Genomic DNA, 26,909 nt, shown 5'->3' with positions numbered 1-26,909 from the left:
TAATTACAGAACGTACGTAAAGAGACGATGAAATCAACAGTGACGGCGAGAAGATAAAGCGACGATGAGAAAGAGAGAAAGAGACGATGAGAAAGTGTGTGTTTTGTGTTTGTGTTTTGTGTTTGTGTTTGGTCATCTTGGCTTTGGTTTGTGTTTGTGTATTAAGGTTTGTGTTTTGTGGCTGCAGCAGACTTGTGTTTGTGTGGTTTATAGTATGGAAGGTATTGACAACGGTTATTAAACAACAACCGTTGTGAAATATGTTTTGACAACGGTTGTAAAAAACACCCGTTGTTAAATAAGTTTTAACAACGGGTTTCAAAAATAACCGTTGTGATTACTTTTCACTAACTTTGCGCCAATTTTGCGCCAAATTATTAACAACGGTTGTGCATGGGTGACCCGTTGTTAAAACTAATAACAACGGTTTTTATAACCATACCCGTTGTAATTTAGTTTAGTAAAATTCGCGCCATACATTCTACAACGTCTATTGTGATTTTCGTGAATAATCGTTGTTAAAGGGGCGTTGTAGTTGCCTGGATTTGTAGTAGTGAAAGTGCTCAACATGCCAAGACTAAATCGATAACAACTCCTAATTAAACGAGTTAAAGTGCAAGCTAATTGTTCATCAGTCTTAGTATAGAAGAATAAATCGGCCGTAGAAATAACCTCGTAAACGGTCTTTAAAAACTGATCATCATTTACATTATAAAGCCGTTGAGATTCCAAAGATACTTGTGTGTATTGAGGACGATGGCTGATGATTTTATGGTTTGACATGCCGGGTTGACCCGCATACTCACAGTTACAAAGCTTGAATATGAAGAGGACCTCGCCATCAACCTTATCATTCTCTTTAAGACATTTATATAATTTCAAGCTCATAATGTCCATGATCTCAACCATCATTGTTTCAGAAGGAACGCATAGCCGATCTTCCTCCATTTTTTTTTTTTTTTTTGCCTTTTTAGTATGATAATTAAATTAAAACAACAATAAACACAAATAAATTAAACATGTAGAAGACCGTATTTATAGTAGGTTTAACATGGAATTTACGAGTAGGGCTAGGATTAGTAAAGAATGTCGGCGGGGAATATGGGATTTACTAGTAGTGCTAGGATTATGATTAGGAATTTAGGATTGATTAGTAATAAAGGATGTATCGTAACAAAAAAAAAAAAATTATCGCCCATAAATTAGTAATATCACCCGATTAAATTACCAAATTACCCTTCTTTTTACCTTCTTCACTTTTATCTTTAATCAAGGAAAATAATTGCTCATTATCTCTGTTTCCAATTTATGTATTTGACTATTTGTGTAAGAATTTTGCAATTAAAGTTGAAATAAGAAAACTTAGCGATGACCATTAGGATTGAAAATATGATATTAATTAAATGCTAATCACAAATTAATTAGGCAAATCTGAAATTTGGGGTGCCTTCTGAATTAGTGTTGCTAATCACGAATTACCCTATAACTTGAAACTAATGTTAATCAAAGTATGTTTATTGGTTCTTAAATTCTCAAGTATGAACAACCAAGTTCTTATTTTGGAACTCAATTCTTAAAATTAAGAACAACTTTTAATTTATAATAAAAGAACTTTTTATTTTGGATTCTTAATAATCACCCAAGATTAAGAACACGATTGTTATTATTGTAATGAAAATGTAAGGTAGTCTACTAAACAATGGTCAACTATTCATGCTGAAAAAAATGACTATAAAATGTGGAAGCTTGAAGATCACAAGTTCACAACTAAATTATACGGACTTCACCAAAAAAAAAAAAAAAAAAACTAAATTATACGGAGCACTTGCGGCAGCACGCAGGTTGAATTTGGGGTTTCGAAGGAGTATGGCCGCCATTGTTGTTGCTTCCAGGTGAGAAGATAATATGAATTTGTACGTTTACTCTGAGTATTACTGAAGGATTCCCCCCGTCCCCAAACCCTAAACCCTAATTTCTAATTCTCTCACATTCAAGCTTCAAAAATGGCAGCAATTCATCTACTTCGTTCACAAATTTCCCTTCTTAATTCTTCCAAATTCAAACTTATTCGCCCTTCAATTAACTCTCTAATCATCCACAATCAACAACATCTCCGCCCAATTCATTCAATTATCCCCAAATCATCACCCAAAGAACCAGCTTCTGAGTCTAGCCCTGGGGGTTGGCGAACCTTCAGTAATCCTCAGAGTAAACCTACAGATTCAATTAAGAGTGTAGGTCGTAATCGGCAAAACGGGTCGAAGAATCAACACATTCAACACCATCGAAACCCTAATTTCTCCCGTCATTTCCGCCCAATTAATTCAATTACCCCCAAATCATCACCTGAAAAACGGGTCGAAGTATCGGGTGAATCTACAAATTCAATTAAGAGCGTAGGTCGTAATGGGGAAGACGGGTCGAAGAATCGGGTGATTAGGAGAGATAACAGAAGGAATAGTGTAGGTAGTAATGGGGAAGAGGGGTCGAAGAATCAAAACCCTAATTTTTCCCGTCGTTTTCTGTTGAGGGTGTTGAAGAGAAAGAAGGCAAGCTGTGTAGGTAGTAATGGGGAAGAGGGGTCGAAGAATTGGGTAAGAGAAGGAAGGCAGGGAACCTGTGAATTACGTAATAAATTTGGGACTTTGAATAAGTTTTCGGTGTCGGAAAACGAGACTTCTGAGAATATAATGAAGTTGTCTGGGTTGCCTGAGCAAATGGTTGGGCATAATGCACCGGTTCATCCAATTACCTCCGAATCATCACCTGAAAAACCAGCGTCTGAGCCTAGATGTGGGGGTTGGTCAATCTTCAGTAATGCGCAGAGTAAACATACGGATTCAATTAAGAGTGTAGGTAGTAATGGGGAAGAGGGGTCGAGGATTCGAGTGAACTTGTCGTCTGTGTCGGAAAATGAGACTTCTGAGAATAGGATGAGGTCGTCTTCGTTGCCCGAGCATAATGCACCGGTTCATCCAGTTACCCCCAATTCATTTCCCGAATCGCCTCTCATCCACGTCAAGGGTGCATCGGAAGAATCAACTTCTGAACCGAGCTATAGGGGTTGGTCAATCTTCAGTTCTCCTCCGAGTAACCCAACAAATTCAATTAAGGGCGTAGGTAGTAGTGGGGAAAACGAGACTTCTGAGAATATGATGAAGTCGTGTTCATTGCCTGAGCAAATGGTTGGGCATAATGCACCGGTTAGGTTGATGGATGTGAATCCAGGGATTAACCATATGGAATGGCGTATTCGATTGTAAGTTGGATGTTTGGTTAAAACATTGATAAGGTTATGTTTAATTTGATTGCTTTCATTACATGTAGCTAGGTTGGGAGTCAACTATATCGGATTTAGTGGTGCAATTCTAGCAGCCTAGACTTAACAGAGAAATTTAATTATGTTATGTTGTTTGTAAAAGCGAATATTTTGCAAAATGCTGAAAATTAAGGTCTGATTTGGCTGATTTCAGGTCTGGCTTGCTCGGATTGGAAGTTAATAGGGTGCTTGGTGGTGGTGTTGTGCCAGGTACAGATTGAGTGTCTAATTATGTTATATTGCCTTTTATGTATTTTTGACGAATACTTGCTCTGTCTTTTTTGTTTATTTACGTTGGCTTATATGTCCTTGGCGTCTTTAAGTCTTTAACAATAGTTTGAATGTGGAAACCTGGAAAATGACTGAGATAGTATGGTTAATACTTTATTGGGAAATTATTATCTCAAGCAAAAGCCTTAGCTTGTAGTTGAGGCTTAGTCAATGAAGTTGTACCATCATAGTCTTTCTCACTTACGTGTGCATGTATTGTGTTCTGTTTTAGCAGATTTTCTTCCCCCGATTCATCTCTCTCATTGGTCATTACAAATTATCTTCCCCCCATTCATCTCTCTCATTGGTCATTACAAATTATCTTCCCCCCATTCATCTCTCTCATGTATTGTGTTCTGTTTTAGCATGTTCATCTTACTTGCATGTTAATGTATCAGCGTGAGGCTTCAAGGGATAGCATAGTAGCCGTAGTTAGTGACATCCCCATTGCTTTGGGAGAGAACTCTTGACTTATTGTACAAGATTCTCTCTTGACAATTACTCCCTCCGTCCTAGTCGCTCTGTCCTACTTTTTTCCATTTTAGAGTGTCTTGATAATTTGTTTATCTTTCTATTTTAGGAATGCGTGTTTTTGGGTAATTACCCACATACTCCCTCCTATTCAATATATTCTTCCCCTTTTCTTTTTGCACAAGGAATAAGAAACTAATTTTGGACCACACAAAACATACTACCCCACATGTAATTTAATTTGGACCACACAAATCAACCCAAAAAAGGAAATAGGGAAGAAAACCCGAATAATCCGAATAAGGAAATAGGGAAGAAAATGGTGAATAGGAGGGAGTACATTTTAGTCCACCTGCATCCAATAACAATTAAGTACAAGTGGTTCACTCCTCCCTCCTTGGTCTTTGTGCCAAAAGCGGGACGGACGGAGTACATTGGTTTGCCTTCTAATTCGCTAGCAGTCTAGCTTCTTACGAGCTTTACACTATTGTTGTTTCCCAAGATGAGCTTGCTCAGCATGTAACTCTTGTAACAAACTTTCTTGCGAGTTTTTATAGGCTCGTTGATTTTGGTTGGTGGTGATCCTGGTGTGGGCAAAAGTACATTGGCATTACAGGTAAGATCCATTTTTGTCACATAAACCTGCTTAAGTTGTTTATCTCGGGAGATTTCGTTCAAGTGCTGCGATATTGCATGTTTCACTAATGAGTTATGTTCGAAATGAAGATGGCTGCACTTATAGCAGAAAGCTGTGACGTTGGAGGAGCAGCGCCTGTGCTCTACGTATCCGGTGAAGAGGTCAGTGCACTAGAAGCAACACCCCCTTCCATTATTCTAATGTTTAGTGCTCTGCTAATTATTATAATTGTAGAACAGAGAACACCTATTATGCTGGGGGACAATAATATCTCCCATCTAGGGAAAAAGGCCAAATGATATACTTGAAAGCAAGTGAAGGGTACAGGACAAGGTGGGTAGTACTGTCTAGCTCACATAATATCGGTAACGAACTTGACTAAAAAGAGAGTGAATGTTTGGTGCAAAAATGAGTAAGGGATATTCATGGCATTAAACCTGGGTTTCAATCCTGATCTTAGTATCGAACGCCACACCTTCATTTCGATCGCGACGCTTAAAAATGCAGTGGTATATTTCCTTAATTGAAGTCATGCTGTCATGGTAATCTTCAAGACCTTTAGAACTGGTCGTGATGCGGTGTTGCAGCTCTGAATGATTACTATGGAAATTTTATCTTTGATTCTATTCAGAAGTCATGATTCATCAAGGGGTTTGGGCATTGAAAATAAAACCGCGCATACAGATTTAGTAAGAAATTTTGTTTATCTCCCAGGGAACATTAGTTTCCAATATGTGGAAGGTGGAACAGGCCAGAATATACCCTGTGCAATGGTACAACTTACAAGGACCGTACATTTGGTCACTAGATAGAGAAAGCTTAGTGATTTTCTGGATTATGTCATGGTTTTCCTCTACAGACAGGCATCCAAGAAGCTAGTTAAACTTATTGAAGCTACGAGAAATTGCATATAAGCTTAAAAACCTCTGTTTTGAGAATGAGCACATTGTTAGGCAAAGTCATTCGATGACCTTACAATGTGCAAAATAGTTCACTCAAATTATCCTGAAAAGAGAGGAGATTCTTTAGCGTATATGAACTAGAATTTAATTGCTGGTCCAACTTGTTTAAAATTTTTAATTATTGCTGTTTGTTGTGAACACTTTCTTCACAATACGTTCTTGATTACCTTTCATTTTATGGATTCCAACCGTCGACGGCATCTCTGACTTTGATTTTGTTTATTTGGGAATTGTTAATGACTTTGTGAAGCCTTCTCTGTTTTGATTGGTTGAACCCAATAGTGACAAGATGCTAATTATATTTTCATCTCTAGAGTGTTAAGCAAATTAAAAATAGAGCAGATCAGCTGAGCATCGATACAGAGGACCTTTTCCTTTATTCAAGCACTGTTATTGAGGTTGGTTATTAAGTTCTTCCTGATGTGTAAACTTGTTCTTCCTGATAACTTTTTATTAAGTTCTTCCAAGAATTTGCTACGAGTTATCAGTTGATTTTCCCCCAAAAATAGCCATGTCCTTACTCATTGTATGCTTACAAGCAAACAAAAACTCCACCTTTTGTTTTATCTTACACTTGCTATTTTCTCATCAGCTGTTCTATTTGACGGCTATATTGTTTCTTCGAATTATTGGAAACTCTGGTTTTGGGATAATATATTAAATCCGTTGTTCGACAATTGTAAAGTCTAAGGTGTTTGCCCTTTTCATGCAGGATATTTTAGAAAAGGTGCAACTGCTTTCCCCACGTGCTCTTGTTGTTGATTCCATTCAATCTGTGTATCTAAATGAGGTGGCTGGAAGTCCTGGCGGGTTGATGCAGGTATGAATGTATAATTTATTGGAACACTATCCAAACACTATCTTACTATCCCTCTTTTCAGTTCTTGCTTCTGGGATTTACGGACATAAATATATCAAAAAAATAGAAGTATGCTTACATGAATAAAAATTACATGTTTACCGTGCTTTCCCTCAAAGTACAAGTTTTCTCTAAGTATCATTATTATCAATAACCAACAACAACAACAAGAACAACAACATCAGAGCCTTAATCCCAAAATGATTTGGGGTCGGCTGACACACCTCCAAAAAGCGAAAATATTGAAAAGGAAAAGTGAAAAACAAAAGGTCCTGAGTTCGAGCCTTATTAACAACCTTTTGCCCGCATTTCTTGTATAAAAACTTAGAATTTAAAACGAGAATAAAGATTAAAACTATTTTGTAAAACTTAAGGGTTTGGAATACCCTTAAGTAACATTTTGATTAGAACAATTAAAGATGGTTTCCTGTTGCGTATATTTTATTGCAGGTGAAGGAATGTACTTCAGCATTGCTTCGTTTTGCAAAGAAGACAAATATCCCTGTTTTATTGGTAAGAAAAGGATTTGATAGTGTAACATGGTTTTTTGCCTCATTCTGATGTCAATGCTTTGGGCGGTGCCGAATGCGAATTTTAAGGATATATAATGCACATTCAAAATGGCCTCATGCGAGTTGGTGTCAAAATCGAGTAATAACTGTCTGAGAATAATACTGCAAGTGCAAAATAGCTGTGATGATCACAAATTATCTAATGTCAAATAATAATGAGCTCATAAACGCCATATTAGGTGTCTCCCATCGTAGAACGGTTCGTCGAAACACCGCAAGACTGCTTACCGGGTACCCATGTGGTACAAAGGTGTCTCCCATCACTTCGGGTGGTAGCGATTGGCACATATTAAAACTTATGGGGGTGAAATGCACATAGGGGTAAACCTTTGGGGGCTATTTGCTACTTTGCCCCTTTAATATACGCTAAGACAGCCTCATGAGGAACAACCACTATGAAAATTGTCGAGAAACATATGAGAGGTTTAAATTTGCTGTGATGACTGCAAGTGATCTAATATCAAATAATAAAGTGGTTAAAAACGTCATTTTCGTTGTCTCTTAATGGTAGAAGAAATGTTGTCACTTGGTTTGTAAAGAGCTAGTGAATACAATTTATTCTGATACCACCGCTTTAGGTGAGAAGGGGAGCCTTGGCGCACCGGTTAAGGTGTTGCTTTGTGACCTTGAGGTCACGGCTTCCAAGTCCTTGGAGCGGCCTCTTACCAAAGTGGCAAGGGAAGGCTTGCCCCAGTTACACCCTTGTGGTGGGACCTTCCCCGGACCCTCGCCTAGCAGCGACGCCATCGTGTACCGGCTGCCCACCACCGCTTTAGGTGGTACTGATTGACCGAGTATGAAGGCTGTAATATACTCGGTCAAGACGGCCTCAAACCTATTGTGTGTCCTCAGTTTAACTTTCTCTCACAATAGTATTCTTCTCTGTGACAGATTGGACGTGTGAACAAAAATGGAGAAATTGCCGGACCTCGTGTTCTGGAGGACATAGTTGATGTCGTTTTATATATGGAGGTTGGTTCTGCCTTGTTCATTTGTAAATATTCTTGATGGTTCTCTTCCTCTTCTGTTCCTGTTATTTTGTAGTCGACTTAAATCCTTTTGTTTGGTCGTTTTCTTGCCATAGGAGCTGCAAATGGTTTAATAGTCTCAAAAAAGTATAACTAGACAAGGGGATTCAAATATTTAATTCATATCATACCATGGATTAGGCTTTAAAATACCTCTTTACTTGGGCCTAGTGGGTAGAATGTGCATAGGTTGCTCCGACGGCGACACATCACTTAGCTGCCGTGTCGTGTGTCCGCTACAACACAAACTTCAACACTTCACTTTTAACCACAAAATAGAAACTTCGCTCAAAAGAGCTGTCCAACACTCTGACACTTCGCCACTTCACTTTTAACCACAAAATAGAAAACCTAGCTCAAAAGGGCCGTCCAACACTCTGACATGTCAGACACGACATCGTGTCAGAGAGTCACATGTCAATGTGCATTCAGAAACCTATGAAGGCCATGAATCCATGATCGTCCATTGATTGGTAGTGGCGGAGATTGATCTTACATGACAAATGGAATTCTCACCACAAGGAGTTGCAAATTTCTCTTCATTTGCAGATTCAAAATTCTCGGAGTTTTTGGATTTAAAAATCAAAATTAGGAAACTTTATGAGATCTATTGATAGGTTGGATGGATGTTTAGTTGTCAAGTTCTGTCACTCTATTATGTGCATCCAGTGTTTATGGCGTTTCTTCCTGCAAGTGCTGTCAAAATACTTGTTTATTGTTCACAATGTGAATGTCATTACTATTTCATGCAGCGCCACTTAATGTCTGGTGATGACAAGAATATTAAATGCATCAACTAAACATTAGATCTTCTGCTCCCTAAACTTCTCATTATTCGGAGAAATTATGTTGGTATGTCTCTTATTCTGTTTTTTTGTTTCACATAACCCATTTATTGCCTGATCCTGCAGGGAGAAAAGCACCCATCACATCGATTGCTTCGTTCTGTTAAAAACCGTTTTGGCTCCACTGATGAGGTAATATATCATTTGTATTTTTTGGACCTCACCTAATTATTCTGATTTCTAATTGTTTAGAATTTATGGATTCTTGTGAAGCTTTAGGTGGTTGTATTAGCCATGTGCAACTGTCATACAAACTACAAAACCAATCAATCCATTTTCGAATCTTGTTTACGATTTTATTAAGTTTTCTGGTGCACGCCTTTGTTGTCTACATTTGCTTGAATATAGCTTCATTGTTCCCACATACTAATATTTTAAAGCTGTTAGAACTCTCGTGATGTTTTTTGGTGAAATGAAGAATCCCTGAAGTGATCGTCTGTTGTCATATGGTCATAAGTTGCATCTCAATCATGAATCTTTACTTAGACATTAGTCCCTTCATTCCACTATTGTTGTGCAACTGTTTTCCTTCCGAAAGAGAAAGGGCACAATTAATTTGGAAAAAAAATGAGAGGGAGAAGGGGACAATAAAATTGGAATAGAGGGAGTACAAAACTTAACTCAACCCGGCTGATCTGACCCAAATCGAAATGACCTATACCGTAAATGACTTGATAGTAGCGTGCCCAAAATAAACGGAACCTGTAATGACCCGTCCTTCAGATCTATCTATCTTAAAGGCTTAAATGCCCTTGCATCTCTTTCTTAACGCCATCCACTTTTTGAGGAGAGGGTAAAAATCATTGTTGATTGATCTAATATGTCTGCTGTACATTTTCCATTGGTTCACACGGTCTAACTTTGTGGATATTCATTGCAAATACTTTCATATGGCTAAATGAGTAAATGCTAGAATATTTATCGATAAAATGTCAATCAGATTGTAAGCAAAAATAGCAGTGTGATCCCGTGTCGTGAACGGTAGCTTGCTAGTGTCTCTATATGTTAAACTTGAGATACATGCGGGGCTCTCTTAATTTATTCTACTCGTTTTTGAGTACTTTTTTTTCCCTTCCAGGCCCAACAATGTCCATGTGTTTCTATGCTTCTCCTAGTTTTCTTGATTGAGCTCTTCCCTGAGTATAACTTCATTGCAATAAATGGTACGAAGTTTTATTTTTACAAAGAATTCTGAATGATTATGAAATTTATTGGAGGTTCCTTGGTGAAATTCAACTTTATTGTTTTCCTTTCATGTTATTGATTGGCTCGGTACTCAGAGCACTTATACCCTACAACAAGATGAGCTGCTTGATTATTCACATGTTTATTCACTCCTGGTTGCAGCTGGGAGTTTTTGAAATGTCAGAATCTGGACTAGAAGCTGTCTCAAATCCTAGTGAGATGTTTTTAAGTGAAGAACATTCAGATTCAGAGAACTTAGTTGGGCTTGCTGTTGCTGTAATTATCGATGGGTCTCTATCATTTCTTGTTAAAGTTCAGGTAATTTACAGATTTGGTCATGGTGCTAAATATTGCCTGCAACACCCAAGCGCGATTAAGTTATCAAGGTTACTGTGACCACCTTTTGAGGCAGTATCAACCACATTTATAAAAGAACAACCGAGATTCGGCCTCAATGACATAATCCAAATCAAGTCTCTAACCAAGATTTAATACCATGGACCTAAGTGTGGCGTGGAGCCTTGGGCCAATCAAATTATCGAACATATTTGATTGACTGCATCCTATGACTCCTCAACTTTATGGTTGTAATCGTGTCACGCAACACTTAGGGTCCGTTTGGATACAATTTTAGGGGGGAAAGGGAGGGGAGGGGGAGTGAGGGGAGGTGAAGGGAGGGGAGAGAAGGGAAGGGCAAATGGGATGTGGGTGTTTGGATAACAAAAATTATGAAGGGAAATGGAAGGGGAGGAAGGAGGGAGATGAAGAATGGATGGATGATTGAAAGATGTTGGTGGTATAATTAGAGTCCAAATAATGTTTTCTTTCCAAATCTTGCCACCCTTGGAAAGATTATGGGGGTGTTTGGTAAACGGCGGATTGAAAAATTTTCAGCATATTCAAGGCTTTTAGCATGTTTGACTCACCAATCTACTATTTTGAGTGTTTGGTAAATGGCATATTGAAAGAGTAGATTGGAGCTCAATCTCTTTTTTCAATATCTTTGCTCTACCAAAGATATTCACATTAGTAGATTGTGAAATATGAATCCGTCAACAATCTACACATAGATACAACATTCTATTAACCAAAATCTGCTAATTACCAAACACTTCTACTAAATCTGCTAATTGAAATATACTAGTCAAACCTGTTAATCCAATCTGTCATTTATAATCTGCTTGACCAATCTGCTTCTGCTAATATCAATCTGCTGATTACCAAACAGGGCCTATAATTTGTTCTATAGGAGGGAAAATAAATCCTCTCATTTCTCTCCCCTTCCATTTCCTTTCTCCCATATTTTTTATCCAAACAAAGGAAATTAACTTCCTCCATTTCCCTCCCCTCCCCTTCTCTCCAATTCCTTCAATCCAAACGGACCCTTAAGGATGACTACAGAATCCTCAGTGGATAGTTGGCAGTTCTCTTAGTGGATGCACAAAGAAGTCTTGTATTTTAAGACTTGTTGTTTCATACAGATTCAATTTCACTTTAAATAGCTTCGCTATTTCATATATCTGATTAAATATCTGATCTGAGGACATGTCCCCTATGCCGTCATTTTTGGGGACAGTCTCCTCCCCGTGTCTCAATGCTTGTGTCATGACAAGTCCATCACTTGGATACGTTCATACTTACCCGTGTCCAATACCCATACGCGAGTCCGACCGCCAATAACATAAGCCTGCGTCATATATTCATATCTGTAGAAGCATAGCCTTCTTTTGTCTATTCAGGAAGGATACACCATTTGCGTCATTTGTATTTCCAATGCCTGAGTTGCTGTTTGGTCTTATGACTTTAACTTGTAGGCTTTATGTGTTTCCAGACCTGGTGTTAGTAGGCTTGCTAATGGTGTTCAACTAAGCAGAGCTGGTTTAATTCTTTCGGTACGTCCTTGATCAACAGCTTAATTAAAATGTAATAGAGTATATGAGTTGATCAACAGCTTTTGACTTTCGGTTTTGCATTTGGGTGTTGTTTGGGTTGAGTTAGGAATTACTCTGTACCTCCTAGACTCGAAAGGTTTTGATCATACATATCTGTTGATGGGGGGTTTAATCATTAGTCAAGGACCTCAACTGATTGATGTTTTGTTCTTTTACTTGCAGGTTCTTAAGAATCAACTGGGACTAAAGCTTGACGATCATGTAATCATTCTTTGCTTATTGCTTTGTGTTCGTATGTTCTCTTCTATAGTGTTAAGTATATTTTTTGTACTGTACTTTCTGATAGGTTCTAAAGTCAGTTTCACATCTATTATTAGAGTGATTTTTGAGGGTAAGGTTCTGTACATTGGGCTCTGATGTTGTTGTTGTCGTTGTCGTTGTTGGTGGTGGTGTTTTGCAGAGCATTTTCCTGAACGTAATAAGTGGGATTTCTCTGACGGAGACTTCTGGAGATCTTGCTGTGGCAGTGGCAATTTGTAGCAGGCATGTCATCACTTCTTATCAACGCATTCCTTTAGTTAGAATCACAACCTTTTTTTTTTGAAGTAGCAGTCGGTTTACCAATTACTTTGGTTCTTACTTCTTACTAAGTAATTTTGGTGTTGTAATGAACCATGGTGTTTTTCTGTAATGCTAGTTATAATCTTGTTTTCATTTGATTGTTAAATAACATTTTCTCAAACTGTTCCATCTCCAGCTTCTTAGAGTTCCCTCTTCCTAATCGTGTGGCATTTATCGGAGAAATTGGCCTTGGTGGCGAGCTTCTAATGGTAAGCATCTCCAGTTTAATATTCTTTATTATACATTAAGGAAAGCTACTTACGCATAATGTCACACTATTTGGGAGGTCACTTGCATTTCCGTATACAATGGAGCTAATTCCTCCTGTCTCAATTTTTGTTGTCGAGGGTGTGTTTGGTTCTAAATCATCAAACTTAATCGCAGGTTCCAAGAATAAAAAAGAGAGTTATTACATTGGCGAAACTTGGATATAAGAAGTGTGTTGTTCCCGAATCAGCTGAAAAAGCTCTAGGAGCCATTAGCTCTGAAATTCAGATAATCGGCTGCAAGAATTTGAAAGAAGTCATTGATAAGGTTTTCAGGAGACTAGATTATTGACTACATACATCAAGAGACGAGACACATACTCAATTTCACCATTGTATCTCACCATATAGTACTTGTAAATTGTAAGTTCTCAAGCTATGAATCGAACCTTTCGATTTATTGAGCATAGAAAGATAGGAGCAAGGAAGGCTGGCCCTTGCCAGTATTTCAATAATGGAAATGTTTCGTCAGAAAATATCAAGAATTCTTTTGGGCCATTCCAACTACATTTTGGAATTTCTGTTACCAGAATTTTGAAGTTTTGCTGATAATTTGTCATTTATATATATGCACCGTGAATGAATCAAATCAAAAGAAAATTATGACCCTTCTGAGAGTAGTAGTTGCCAAAATAACCGTTTTATAATTCTCGTCATCAGGTTTGTCGTTTTACTTGTTTGATTAGGAACCCACAATAATTCCTACATCAATCATGTTAAGGTATGATCGTCTTTAGTTCATATGTTTATTAATCTTCTCCCCGTAATTAGCAATAAGTCTCTCTTAAGACAGATATTCCGTCTTAAGATTTAAACGGGTTAATTCACACATGAAATCAATCGCCCTTTTCACCTTGGCATACTCTCAAGTCAAAACTCCGACGAGGATTTGAAGTGAGACTATTTTCAAACCCCTATACCGGGCTGACTTCGATCCACAATATTAAACCCGGCCTGCTCCATACCCGGACCTGCCCTTGACCCGACATAGGCCCACTCAAAGCCCGTCTCTCGAGTAACTTATTACCCGACCTATATGTAGCCCGTCCCTATCTCGAGACGGTTCCGGGCAACCCGTCCAAGCTCGACCCGCCCTCGAGTCAACTCGGCCTCCCCTGCACATTTGACCATCCCTAGTGGGAACAACCACTACCTCGTTATACTTGCAAGTTGCAACTACTGTGGACATAAATATAACTAGAGTTGGCAAAATTGACCCTACCCGACACCCGAACTCAAGACCCCATCCCGAATTAATCCGACACAATATAATCTGACCCAAATATTTATTGTTCCAAACTAATTATTTATACACAAATAACTTGTTAATAGTTGGCCAAAAATTATCAAACCCGAAAAGACCTGATTTATTGTTCCACACTAATAATAATATTAGTAATAATGTTAATTTTTTTTAGTATGAATTTTATTGATTTTAATAACTATAATATTCAAAATGATAACAATAATGAGGGTGATTATTTTTCTATCTATGAAAGTTGTGCGCATCCCTTCATAATAATAATAATAATAAATATAATAATAAATAAATAAATAAATAATATTAAAAATATTAATAAAAACTTTTAAGTTTAAGATGTGCAAAATTGAAATGGGCTGAATTTAGTAGCTGAACTGAATGGGGTTGAGCAGAGCTGAAATAAATGGAGCTGAGTTGAGCTGAACTGAACTGAATAGAGCCGAGCTGACCTAAACTGAACTGAATAAAGCTGAGCCGAACTGAACTGAATAAAGTTGAGCCGAACTGAACTGAATAGAGCTGAGTTGAACTGAAGTGAGATGAAAATAAGTCAGAAAGAACAGGCCTAAAAGACCACAACTTGTATCCTACGTAATTCCCACCTAACACTAGTCCCAGTTATTAGGTTTACTATATATGAGGGAGTAGATAATTTTGGATCTCTTCCCGTCTATTTACCTGCCGCAGCTCCTCTCTAGGTTTAGCCGTTTAGGCATTGGCATTTAACAAAGACAATGCTACAACAAGATACATGGCGCTTCCTCCGCTCCTCTCTAGGTTTAGGCAAAAAAAAGAAAAAACCAAAGACAATGCTACAACAAGATAGATGGCGCTCTCTTCCTGACGATATTATCGCCAAGATTATTTCCCATCTCGACCTTGTTCATCGACCTGGATACTTATACACCATTACGATTTCCGCCACTACTTTCATAGTCCATTTTTTCGACCATTGTCGTCCTCTCGATGTTACGTTCAATATTTCTGAATTTTGGAAAATTCTTGATAACCTCTTCACCTTATTCACGACACCCTCTATCGACACCTTTAATATTTATCTCCACCCTGCCCTCTATGACGAACCTTGTGCGAGGCCTATCTTAAACTCATGGGCTCTTCGACTACGTGCTCGTAACATCGAACGCTTCGCGATTGAAGACGCGATTAAAGACCGACTTTGCCCGCCTACGCCTAGCGTTTTCCAAATTCAATCACTGGTATCACTTCACTTGTCATATTCTAAGTTTGTTTCACAACATCCCGTTATTATTCTTCCAAACCTAAAAAGACTTCGTCTTGTTTCGGTTAATCACGGATTTTTGGGACGGCTATTAAGTAGTTGTCCGTCACTTGAAGACTTGTCCTTTTCCCTTAATGATAAGCCAACCGGTACAAATCCTTCGGTATCAATATCGAGTAAGACTTTGAAGCGATTGAGTATAACTCTAAATAAATCGCGCGTCAGTGGGGACGTCGAGGTTATCATCGATGCTCCAACATTGGACGACTTGTACTTTAGTGTTATATTTTCGTTTCTCATACAACAATGATTGGGATATAAAGGGTAGATTTGTGCTAGTTGAATATGTGAAGCACTTAGAGTTGCGAATGGATTACTTTCGACTCAACCAACGAACGTTGAATTTTTTGACAAGGTTGTTAACAAGTGCCCCGATTTTGGAGAAGCTCTTCATCGATGGATTTGGAAGTACAAGTACTCTTTTTAACGATGATTTTTTGGATAAAGATCAATTTTACGAAAATTTACTTAACTGTGCAGAGGATACTTCATGTTGTGAAATCGAATTCTGTTACGAACGTTACTAATCCGTGACGACGATGATGCATGGAATAGGATATTAAGTACTATTAAGTACTATCTTCGTTCCAAAATGCGAGAAAAACTCTCAATATAATCTTCCACATCCCATAGATGACCGTCGTAATGTCCACCAAAATTAGTTTTCCTTACGTTACATTCTAGACCGTCTTTACCTTGATCAACCACCTTGAGCTTCTTCATATGGTGACCAAGCACTTCCCATTCTTTGAGAAGTGAATGTACGATGTTGGTTCAATTTGTCGATATTGTCGAATAGTAGGGTTCCAAACATAGAAAGTACGATGTTGGTTAGATTTGTGGTACAAGCATACAAGCTCAAGGCCATCACAAGACCCAACTATTATATACTCCCTCCGTCCCGGTCATTTGTTGTCCTTTTTCATTTTAGGGTGTCTCAGTCAATTGTTGTCCTTTCTATTTTAGGATTGTATTTGATGAGCAATTTGATCATTCACACTCAATTTGTTCCACTTGTCATCTTATAATTGCCTCTCTTCCCTTTACTTGGTCTTTGTGCCAAAACCAAAGGACAACAATTGACCGGGACGGAGGGAGTAGAACATTATCAAAGTCCAGAGGAGAAAATTGAAGAGTTGATATTTAAATAAAGAAAACGTAAGGAAATGTCTTGGCAAATATAGAGTAATGGATTTGTGTGAGATTAATTGATACTCCCTCCGTCCTGATCATCTGTTTAACTTTGGATTTGGCACAAAGACGCAGGAAAGAGAAGTAGACCAATTATTGGATGACAAATGGATTAAATTTAGTGTGGAGATCAAATTTAGGAAAGAGATTTAGTTGAATAGCTCTTGGAAGACTTGGTAGATATTCTACTAGATCCAACAATACTTGGTCAAGTCAAATCGCGTCCATTTGGAACTTCAATCGCTTCACATGTTCGAAAGGCGCAACTTTAGGCTTTCGAGTAATAACCATCCAAAAAAAATCAGTGACTTCCAACTCGAGTTCCTCGAGATTGGGACAATGTAGCATTGAACTCAAATCTTCTATTCTTCTAAAAGGACCCAAAGCCAATATAAGACGAGTCATATTAGGGAAGATGATCTTATTAGGGGAAGGATAATTGTAGAGCCGCGGTGAGAGTTGAAGGAGAGCAAGCGACTTGACATGGGTGATCGAATCCAACATTATTTCATCATAAGATAAGCAATCAGAATAAAAGTACAAGTGCTCCAATTTCGGAGTCTCAATTATAACTTCAAGGATAGACGACCCATATAGATATATGGTTAATTGCTTTAAATTCTTACTTGTAACCTTGAAGTGTTGAAGGTTATGTTCACGTAATTGACGAATCCATGAGCCAATCATATGCCAGTAAGAAGAACTCAGATATAAATCATGGGGAAGTTGAAGACGGAAGGTGTTGAATAACGGTGAATTGGCGAATATGGTGAAGAGGTTATCAAGGATGTGTAAGTTTTATAGTCTAAAATAACATGTTTTAATATAATACTTATTTGATTTATGGAAATATCTTACAGGATGTTCCAAACGAGGTCCGTTTCATGAAGAAAATCCTCGAGTTTAACGTCGAAAGTAGTGGGAGAGATAGTGATGGAATATAATATGGTATATACTGTACCCAACTAGAGCTGACAAGTCTGACTCGACCTGAACCTAACCAAATCTAATCCGACAGAACCCAAGAATATTGCAACCCTAAACTGACCCGATCCAACCTTATGATTACATGACCCGATGATCAGTGACCAGAACCCGATATTGACCCGACCCGATTAAATTGATGATCCGACAAGTATTAAACGTAATATAGAAAAGTAAATAAATACCCTTCGTCCCTATTATTTGTTTATCCTTGATAAAAAAAATACCTCACAAAGAATAAAAAAATAAACAAATAAAACAAGTTGTTGTAACGAAACCAATGATAAACTACCATCTTTAAATCAAAGTTCTTAATTAATAAGCGGAGTACGAAGTTACTCCGAATCAAAATTTATTGGATAAATGAGAGATCGATAGGCTCCTACAAATTCGATTTCACATAATGATGATGAACACCTTGGGCAATCCAACAAATTTTGATGAAATCGAGCTGCTTCTGCAAAGCGACGATTATTATAAGGACACGAAACACTAGCACCTAGGACGAGCTTCTCCAAACTCAATGCACTCGTTAGGAAATATTTCACTAGCTTCAATAATTGTTCGTCTAATTGAACCATACCCGTATCCAACTCTAGTCGCTTCATATGCTCATATAAGACGAATTTAGCATCCGGAATTACATCCACATTAGCCAAACCCACAATCTTTAACACAAGAACCTCCAATTTAGGACAAGGTAGCAATAAACGTAATGTTTCCAATCGTTCGAATTGCCACATAGTCCAAGTAAGGTGAGTCACATTAGGGAAGATAGTCTTAGTCTTAGGAATATTGCTACGAATCATCACATGAAAGGCAGCTTTACTCAAGTAAAGCTGCAAAACAGGTTATCAAATTGTTCATTTTTTGTGTCTTAACACTTGACAGGCTAGTCCCCTTGCAATCATGCTTGCATAAAGTTCCAGAAGGCGAAGTAGAACGGGGTAGTCAGTGGCCCGAGCAATGGCCTGAAAGAGTACAGAAAGTACCATACTGGAAACATGTGGTTAACTAGCTCTCAGGTTGGAGTGTATGGAAAGCCGGCACCTGAGGATTTCAGCGCAGATTACCAGCACTGGAAACATGTGGTCAGCCAATCATACCTAAATGGCATGGGCATCAGCTGGTCTAACATAAGAAACGTGATGGACATGAGAGCTGTATACGGAGGGTAAGTACCAAGTTAATTGAATTTCTTAAGATTTTAACGGATGTGACTATGTGAGTGGTAGTCTTTATCAAGCTGAACTTCTCTCCTTTGTTTATCATTTACTCACTCCTGCTATGTGAGTAAGAGGAAGGTAGCTCTCCCGAATCCGAATTATGGGAGTAGTCAAGGACTCAAGGGGTATTGACTTTGCTCCTTGCAGATCAAGTGTTTCACTGCTGTTGCTCAAATCCTTTTGCTTCGTACTCGTAATTCTTAGATACAAAGTCTCTTGGAAAACGGTTTGTAGTAAAATATTGTGAAACTATCCGTTCATTGCACTTGCATGGCTAGACTCGTACAGTCATAGGAGTACCATATATTATGAAATACAAAGCGAGAAAATTATAGTGATATTACTTGAGTAAAGCTGCCTTTCAGAAGTATTAGTATTCTGATTCTGATATTAGCGATATCGAGTACAAGCGACTTGACATGTGAAACTGAATAGATCATCTGCCTTATTATTTGATCATGTTGCAAGATTAATCGAGGAGCATTAAAATTGAAATAATCCAATTTTGGGGCATCGACGTGAAGATTCAGACCGGTAAAGTCGTTTAAACAATAGAATCCAAATAATGTAATACATAATCGGGTTAAATTCTTACCGGCGATGGTTAGAGACCCGTCTGCAAAAGGTTTAGGGCATCCAGAATTATTATTAAGTAGTACGAAGGACAAGTCCTCAAGTGATGGACAAGAGCTCATAAACCTTTCAATGCATTTAAGGTCGACAAAAATCGAACTAAATTTCTTCAAATTTGGAAGATTAATTGAATCAGGAAAAATCCAAACATACCCATGAATATCCAAATCCAACTCAAGTGATACCAACGATTGGATTCGGAAAACGTTTGGCGCGTGCACTTGACGACCAGCGTTGCCAAATAAACTAGTATTCGATGTAATCTTGAAGTGCTCGACGTTACAGAAACGTAGGCGACGAGCCCATGAGTCTATAACATGGAATAAAGTAAGGGTGTGGTGAATATGGTAAAGAGGTTATCAAGAATGGGGTTTATTTGGGACATATTATTTATTAGATTCCATAAATTGATGTCGAAAGTAGTGTCGGAAATCGTATTAATGGAGTTTTGAGGAAAATCGAGGCGAGAGAAAATGTTGGAGATTATGTCGTCTGGAAGGGAGCTCCATCTTTTGCGTTCTATGCTTAGTTCGCCGCTAGGGTTTTGTTCCATCATCGAATGTTTAAAAGGTAATAATCTTCGAGAGGAATGACAAACGAAAATATTATATAAGTCGGTCTCAGTTATAATTGCGTTAGCCCACAAATTTATACTTTATTATATTTTTGATTCTACCAACAAAGGTTTGTTGGCCCCAAAAATAAAGAGTCCATCTCCTAGCTATAAAGTCAGGGATTTGATTCCCATTGAGTTAAAAATATAGATTTGGCGATATATAAACACCACTTTAAGTACTCTAAGAGTCCGGTGGTCTGTCATGGCCTTGAACTGGATACGACCTACCCTTAAACCTACATTTTTTTATATCATCATTAGGCTATGCTTGTTCAAATTAGGAAGATCAATTGAATTTGGAATTCTTAAAAAAAAAAAAAAATTATACACAAAAACTGTTTCTACAACATCTAATAGAAAAAGTATCTAAAATTATGATATAGTTTGCTGGTGGGTAAATGACTAAATGGGGAGCGTACATGTCTCGTTTTTCACCAGTTAAGGGCAGGTACATGTAGGAAAACTTGTACTAATCATGGGTAGTGGAATAAATATGGGTAGGAGAATTGCTCGCTTGGTACGGGTGTAGAAGAGCCTACATTGAGCACCTCCCCGTAGAGGTAGGTGGCAATCGGGTCAGTCGTGTCAGGTTAGGGTTGGATCAAGTCGGGTCGGGTCATTTTGGGTCAACCAACTCTTTCGGGCCAGGTTCGGGTCATTATCGGGTAGGATCATTTCGGCCAAATGATGTATCGGGTTGGGCCGGGTTTAGGTCGGGTCATTTTGGGTAAACGATGTATCGGGTCGGTCAAGTTTAGGTCGGGTCACTATCGAGTCCGGTTACTTTATCACATTACTTCAATTTTAATCATTAAATTTAGTTTTTAACCATTATTTTGGTTTAATTACTTCATTATTAAGTCAACCATATCAATCCAAATATAAAATTACTTTCGTTTTGATCAATATTATGCTTAATAATCGTCGGTTCATCAGTTTAATCGGATCACTATCGGATCGAGTCTAGGTCGGGTACGGCTCACTGATTATCGGGTTATGTCGGGTTATGGGTCGTCATCGTGTTGGGTCGGATCGGTTTCGGGTCACTGATCTCAGGTCATGTCGGGTTACAGGTCGAATCGATTTCGAGTTGTAATATTTCCGGGTTCTGTAGGATAGGGTCGGTTTTACCCGGGTTCAGACCGAGTCAGACTTGCCAGTCCCCCGCCCCACCCAATGGCATCCCTAGACATGGAGTCATGGATTTTTGTGTGTAGAAAATCGGTTACAGTTTTGTATTTGCGTTAGAGTTATTAAGGAAATATGGTAAACAATTAGATATGATTATAATATACTTCCTCTGTCCCGGTTATTTGTTGTCCTTTTTTTATAATGGGGTGTCTCAGTGAATTGTCGTTGTTCTTTCTATTTTAAGAGTGAACTTAATGAGCAGTTTGATCATTCACGCTCAATTTGTCCCACTTGTCATTTAATAATTGATCCCTTTCTTTATCCTTGATCTTTGTGCCAAAACTAAAGGACAACAAATGATCGGGATGAAGTGAGTAATGTCATGTCCTCAATGAGAATTTGTGTTATTAAATAAAGATGTGTGGATGTAACTCGGTTTTCCTCTTTTCCTAACTCGTGTTTTAGTCCTTAGATTTGTAAGACGACCTTTCATGCCAAAAGTTGATTAGCTCATAACGTTCAATTACTTTATACACAATGATATAATAAAACAAATATAAAAACTCAATAAAATCACTAACACTATCTTAATATCATATCATATCGTTTTGTTTGTAATAACAAAAGTAATGGATTTGATACTGCTTAATTAAAAGTTTAAAACAGAATTATTATATGTTAAGTGACTCCAAATGTACCTAATAGTGGTCAATAGAAACTTGTCAAAATATGATTAATTAGGGGACGTTTGGTACGGAAAATGGTAAGAGAATGAAATCAAGAAAGGGTAAGAGAGGGAAATGAATGAGATCACCCATATTATACTTGGGTGTTTGGTTGACAATTAGAGGAAAAGGGAATTAAAAGCCAACATCCACCACCTCCACCACCATTACTCACCACCATTACCCACCACCTGCCACCATTATCTACACCGACACTACCACAAGTAGCGGCGCCGACGATCTTCCTCACGGTACCCCACGGCGAACCTAATCACCGCGCCTCACGCCATCAACAAACACCACAATCCCGACCCCAAACACCTTATTCATTCTAAAAAAAATCCACCACAACCCTTCGAAAACCCCACCCCTTAAAACACCAGATCTGATGTGGCCGGCGTCGGGCGGTTGCAGTGGTGTGGCCGAGGAAGGTGTTGGTGGTTGGTGGGGTGGGAGAGTTACTGAAGGTGTTGGTGTGGTGTTTAGTGGTTGAGGATATGGGGTAGCGTGGACTGTCGGCGTCCCTGGTGGTGGTTGTGTCGGCGTCCCTGGTGGTGGTTGTGTCGGTGTGGTGGGTGTAGGGTGTTGGTGGCAGTGGTTGTCGGTGTGAGAGGGTGTGGTGGGTGTTGGTGGAGTGGTGGAAATAGGGAGTAGGAGGAAGAAGGGATTATGGGGTTATGGGCTTACCCAAGGGGGGAGGGGTAAGGATGAGAATGGTTTTGGGGGTAAGGGGGGTATGGGTTACCCTTTCTTTGTGTCAAACAAACAACAATAAAAGAAATCAACCATTTTTATTCTCTTTCCCTTTTCTTATTCCCCCAACCAAACGCCCGTATTTATTTTATTATATATTTTATTTACATAAACAACATAATACAGTAACCCTAGATCAACCTAATTACCCATATTCCTTGACAGCAATACATGATCTTATTCTTCAAAATCTCATATATTGGTAAGATATTTATTTAGATAATTATTTTAAGCATATATGATAATCGATGATAAATTACATCATTCCAATCGAAGTTCTTAACTATGCTCAAAAGTAACACTTACGGATGTTCTAACAAATGACACAAAATTCTACTAGGTAATTAATAACTAGGATACTCCCACATATAATGCGCTATTTGACAAAAAAAAAAAAATTTAAAAAAATAGGAGACTAGTCAGAATCAAAATTTGGTGGATAAATAAGAGAATGATATACTCCTAAGAATTCGATTTCACAGAACGATGAACGCCTTGGACAATCCAATAAAGATCGATGAAATCGAGCTGCTTCTGCTAAGTGATAATTATCATAAGTACACGTAAAGCTAGCATTTAGGACGATCTTCTCCAAACACGATGCACTCCTCAGGAAATATTTCGTCAGCTTCAAAAATTCCTCGTCGAATCGAACCCTGGTCATATTCAACTCTAACCGCTTCATATGCTCATATAACGTGGTTTTGGCATCCGGAATTACACCCACATCATTGTCAGAATTTACACATTTTAACACAAGAACCTCCAATTTCGGACAAGGTAGCAATAAAGGTAAAGTTTCCAATCGTTCAAATCGACCCAAAGTCCAAGTAAGATGAGTCACATTAGGGAAGATAGTCTTAATATTAGGATTACTGGAAGGCATCATCATATTATAAGCGATATCGAATACAAGCGAGTTGACATGTGAAATCGAATCGATGAACTGCCTTATTATTTGATTATATGACAAAGCTAACTGAGGAGCGGTAAAATTGAAATGCTCTAGTTTTGGGGTATCGACGTGAAGATTAAGACGAGTAAAGTCCTCGAAACCATAGAATCCATGTAATGTAATACTTAATCGGGTTAAATTCGTACCCACGATGGTTAGAGACCCGTCTGCAGAAGGTTTAGGGCATCCAGATTCTTTAATAAGTGTGAAGGACAAGTCCTCAAGTGATGGGCTAGAGCTCATAAACTTTTCAATGCATTTAACGTCATCGTTGAAGAAAATCGAACTAAGTTTCTTCAAATTTGGAAGATTAATTGAATCAGGAAAAGTCCATGCAAATCCACCAGTACTTAAATCCAAGTCAAGTGATACCAACGATTGGATTTGGAAAACGCTTGGTGCGTCCACTTGACCTCCCTTGTGATAGTGACGACTATTCGATGTACTCTTGAAGTGTTCGACATTACTACAACGTAGTTGACGAGCCCATGAGTCGATAGCGCGGTCTAAACTAAGATGTGTATACGAGTCACGGTGAAGATGTAGACTGACGGTCTTGATTAAGGGTGTGGTGAATACGGTAAAGATGTTATCAAGAATGGGAATTATTTTGGGTATATTCTTCACTTTATTCGATTGTGTGATGTTGAAAGTAGTGTCGGAAATCGTAATGACTAAGTTTTGAGGAAGATCGAGGCGAGAGAGGATGTTGGAGATTATGTCATCCGGAAGGGAGCTCCATCTTTTGCGTTCTGCGCTTAGTTCGCTGCTAGGGTTTTGATCCATTATCGAATGTTTTATGGTAAACCTTCGAGATGAACGACAACCGGAAATATTATATATATTAGAGAGGATATATTATTAGGAAAGATATTTTAGGAAAATATAGTTAGGAGTTTATCATGAGATACATAATATCTCCGGAATATTTTAGGAATATTACGAGTCATTGTACTATTTTTCCTTTTTTTTTTGGTGCTAAAGAGGGGCAAAGCCGCATAACATTAGGGAAACTAAATAGCAACTAAACTAAATTCAAGTACTCCAATTTCGGGGCAGCGACAGGGATAACATCAATTCTTCAAGAATTCTTAAACTCTATTACAATGAAACAAGCGAACGCCATTAGATGTAAACTTGAAGTGTCGGATGTCAATATCAAGTAGTTTGCAAGCCCATGAGTTGATAACAAATGACAAATGAGGTTCGAGATGGAAGCTAAGCAATTGACAGATAAACATGGAAGGTCTACTCGTTTGTTTGCCCCTAACCCTTTCATTTGCGAGGTGCTTGCCATTAGGGAAGGGTTATGTCGTGCTAGTCTTTTTGGAAATCATGTCTTGATTGCTTCGGATTGTATTAATGCCGTGGCGGAGCCAGGCTTTGAATTTGGGGGGGAGGGGGGGGGGGGGGGAACGGCTAATTTCATAAGGCACCCTTGAAAAAATTTCGAAAAATTTAACTAAAAACTTCGAAAATTTCATCCGTCAGGCGGCGACCGCCCCTGCTAGCCTCCCCCAGCTCCACCACTGCCGTAAATAATATTGTGAAACTGGACGTTTCTTGTGGCCCATTTACTAACATCATTTTTGAGTGTAGGAAACTATTAGAGAACTCCCCTAATTTGAAGATCGTCTTTGAGAGGAGATCAACAAATCATGTAGCGGATGCTCCCCTTTTTGTAATTGAGATTTGTACAATAGACTTTGTAATGGCTAATACCCCTGTTCCCCCGATCCACTCCCTTGATATAACCGAACTTTATGTGTTTAATTTAAGTTCATTCGTTCCAAAAAAAAAAAAAAAGAATATGAAGAGAGCAATATTTAAGAACAAATTCGTTATTGAACGCAAGAGAGTAAACTTTTTTCTTATGATTGAATACAAATTCACACGACTAAAACCAAACAGAAAATTTATTTCATGCCAAATGAGAAAAAGAACATAACAAAGAATCAGTCTAGCTTATAACCTCCTAGAAGTTCGATTTGACAACGCAAAGTACTCTCTACACACTCAAATAAAGTTTGAAAAAATTGAGATTTTGCCGAGTTAGAATAAGAAAAAAGGTCATGTGAACTAAGAACAAGCTTCTCCAAAACCTTGGCACTTCTTAGCAACCATATCACGAGATTCGCCATTTGTTTGCTAAATTGGTAGTCGTTCATATACACCTCCAAGCGCTTCACTGGTTCAAGTAGCACAAATTTGACATCTTCATTCAAAATCATCTCCCTGGGGTCATAAATAATAAAATGTAGCTTAAGAACCTTCAGATTGGGACAACACAACAATTGTTCGTCAAATATTTTTAGATATATTTTAGAAGGAAAAGATAACGTAAGATGACTCAAATTTGGGAAGACGGTCTTCTTAGGACTATTGTAAAACTTCAGCTGATCCGGTTGGGCACGTAGTGCAAGCGACTTGACATTCAAAATCGAATCCAACATCTCCATTGATAATATAGAACCAGCAACATATCTATAATGCTCTAATATTGGAGCATCAAGAATAACATTAAGGATAGACGACGACACATAATAATAATAATGTAGATTTATGTATAATCGCTTTAATTTCTTGCTTGTGATTGATATTGAATTTTTCTGAGGATCGTGATTAAGGATCAAGGATAGGTCTTCAAGTGACGGGCAACGACTTATTAACTCTTCCATAAGTCCATAATTAGACGAAACTAGATGAAGTTTCTTGAGGTTCGGAAGAAGAACCATGGAAAGTTGATCAGTCCAAGAAATCTCTTTAAAATGGAAATACAATGTAAGTGATAACAACGAATGCATTCGAAAAATACTTGGTAGCCACACGGGTTTCAAAAATCGATAACCACCGAACTTTTTGATAGTGAAGTGTCGGATGTTACGAGCACGTAGTCTTTTAGCCCATGTATCGATGATAGGCCAGCAAAGAGGCTGTTTATAGAAGCTAGCGTGAAGACTAAGATAGAAAGTGGCGATTACGGGTGAGGTGAATAAGTTGAAGAGGTTATCGAAGATGGTCCAGCAACAAGGCTCATAAACGTTGTATGCATTTCTGTCACTTCCGTATAGCTGTTTGATGCTGAAAATAGTTGTTGAAATTGTTATGACGAACTGATCTTTAGGAAAATTAAGGTGGGAGATAATTTTGAAGACGATGTCGTCCGGAAGGGAGCTCCATCTTTGGTGTTCTTCCATCGTTAATCGG

The 26,909-nt window shown here is 38.2% G+C and overlaps 3 protein-coding genes across 4 annotated transcripts; 1 reads left to right on the top strand and 2 right to left on the bottom strand.

Moving 5' to 3' along the window:
• The first annotated feature begins 1,783 nt into the window (after positions 1-1,783).
• On the top strand, positions 1,784-13,527 carry LOC141610940 (uncharacterized). Of its 2 annotated transcripts, XM_074429254.1 has the most exons (15): positions 1,784-3,259; positions 3,474-3,529; positions 4,618-4,676; positions 4,787-4,858; positions 5,974-6,057; positions 6,372-6,479; positions 6,969-7,031; positions 7,982-8,062; positions 9,030-9,095; positions 10,311-10,466; positions 11,963-12,040; positions 12,263-12,301; positions 12,501-12,583; positions 12,798-12,870; positions 13,046-13,527. In XM_074429254.1, the coding sequence occupies exons 1-15, from the start codon at positions 2,004-2,006 to the stop codon at positions 13,217-13,219; spliced, it is 2,448 nt and encodes an 815-aa protein (XP_074285355.1). In that variant the 5' UTR covers positions 1,784-2,003; the 3' UTR covers positions 13,220-13,527. The 2 variants fall into 2 exon arrangements, with proteins under 2 accessions (XP_074285355.1, XP_074285356.1); XM_074429255.1 differs by lacking the exons at positions 12,501-12,583; positions 12,798-12,870; positions 13,046-13,527 and having other exon boundaries at positions 11,980-12,040; positions 12,263-12,307.
• A 9,635-nt stretch (positions 13,528-23,162) lies between these two features.
• LOC141612860 (F-box/FBD/LRR-repeat protein At5g18770-like) lies at positions 23,163-24,488 on the bottom strand. The gene has a single exon (XM_074431609.1). It carries the CDS (start codon positions 24,486-24,488, stop codon positions 23,163-23,165), a length of 1,326 nt encoding a protein of 441 aa, XP_074287710.1.
• A 1,169-nt stretch (positions 24,489-25,657) lies between these two features.
• LOC141612859 (putative F-box/FBD/LRR-repeat protein At5g44950) lies at positions 25,658-26,899 on the bottom strand. Its single transcript, XM_074431608.1, has one exon. The coding sequence runs from the start codon at positions 26,897-26,899 to the stop codon at positions 25,658-25,660; it is 1,242 nt and encodes a 413-aa protein (XP_074287709.1).
• Positions 26,900-26,909: the final 10 nt, after the last annotated feature.

This window comes from Silene latifolia, chromosome 11 (genome assembly GCF_048544455.1).
Source record: "Silene latifolia isolate original U9 population chromosome 11, ASM4854445v1, whole genome shotgun sequence".
Lineage (NCBI taxonomy): Eukaryota > Viridiplantae > Streptophyta > Magnoliopsida > Caryophyllales > Caryophyllaceae > Silene > Silene latifolia.
The sequence above is the reverse complement of the archived record's forward strand: the minus strand, read 5'-3'. Positions and strand labels throughout refer to the sequence as shown.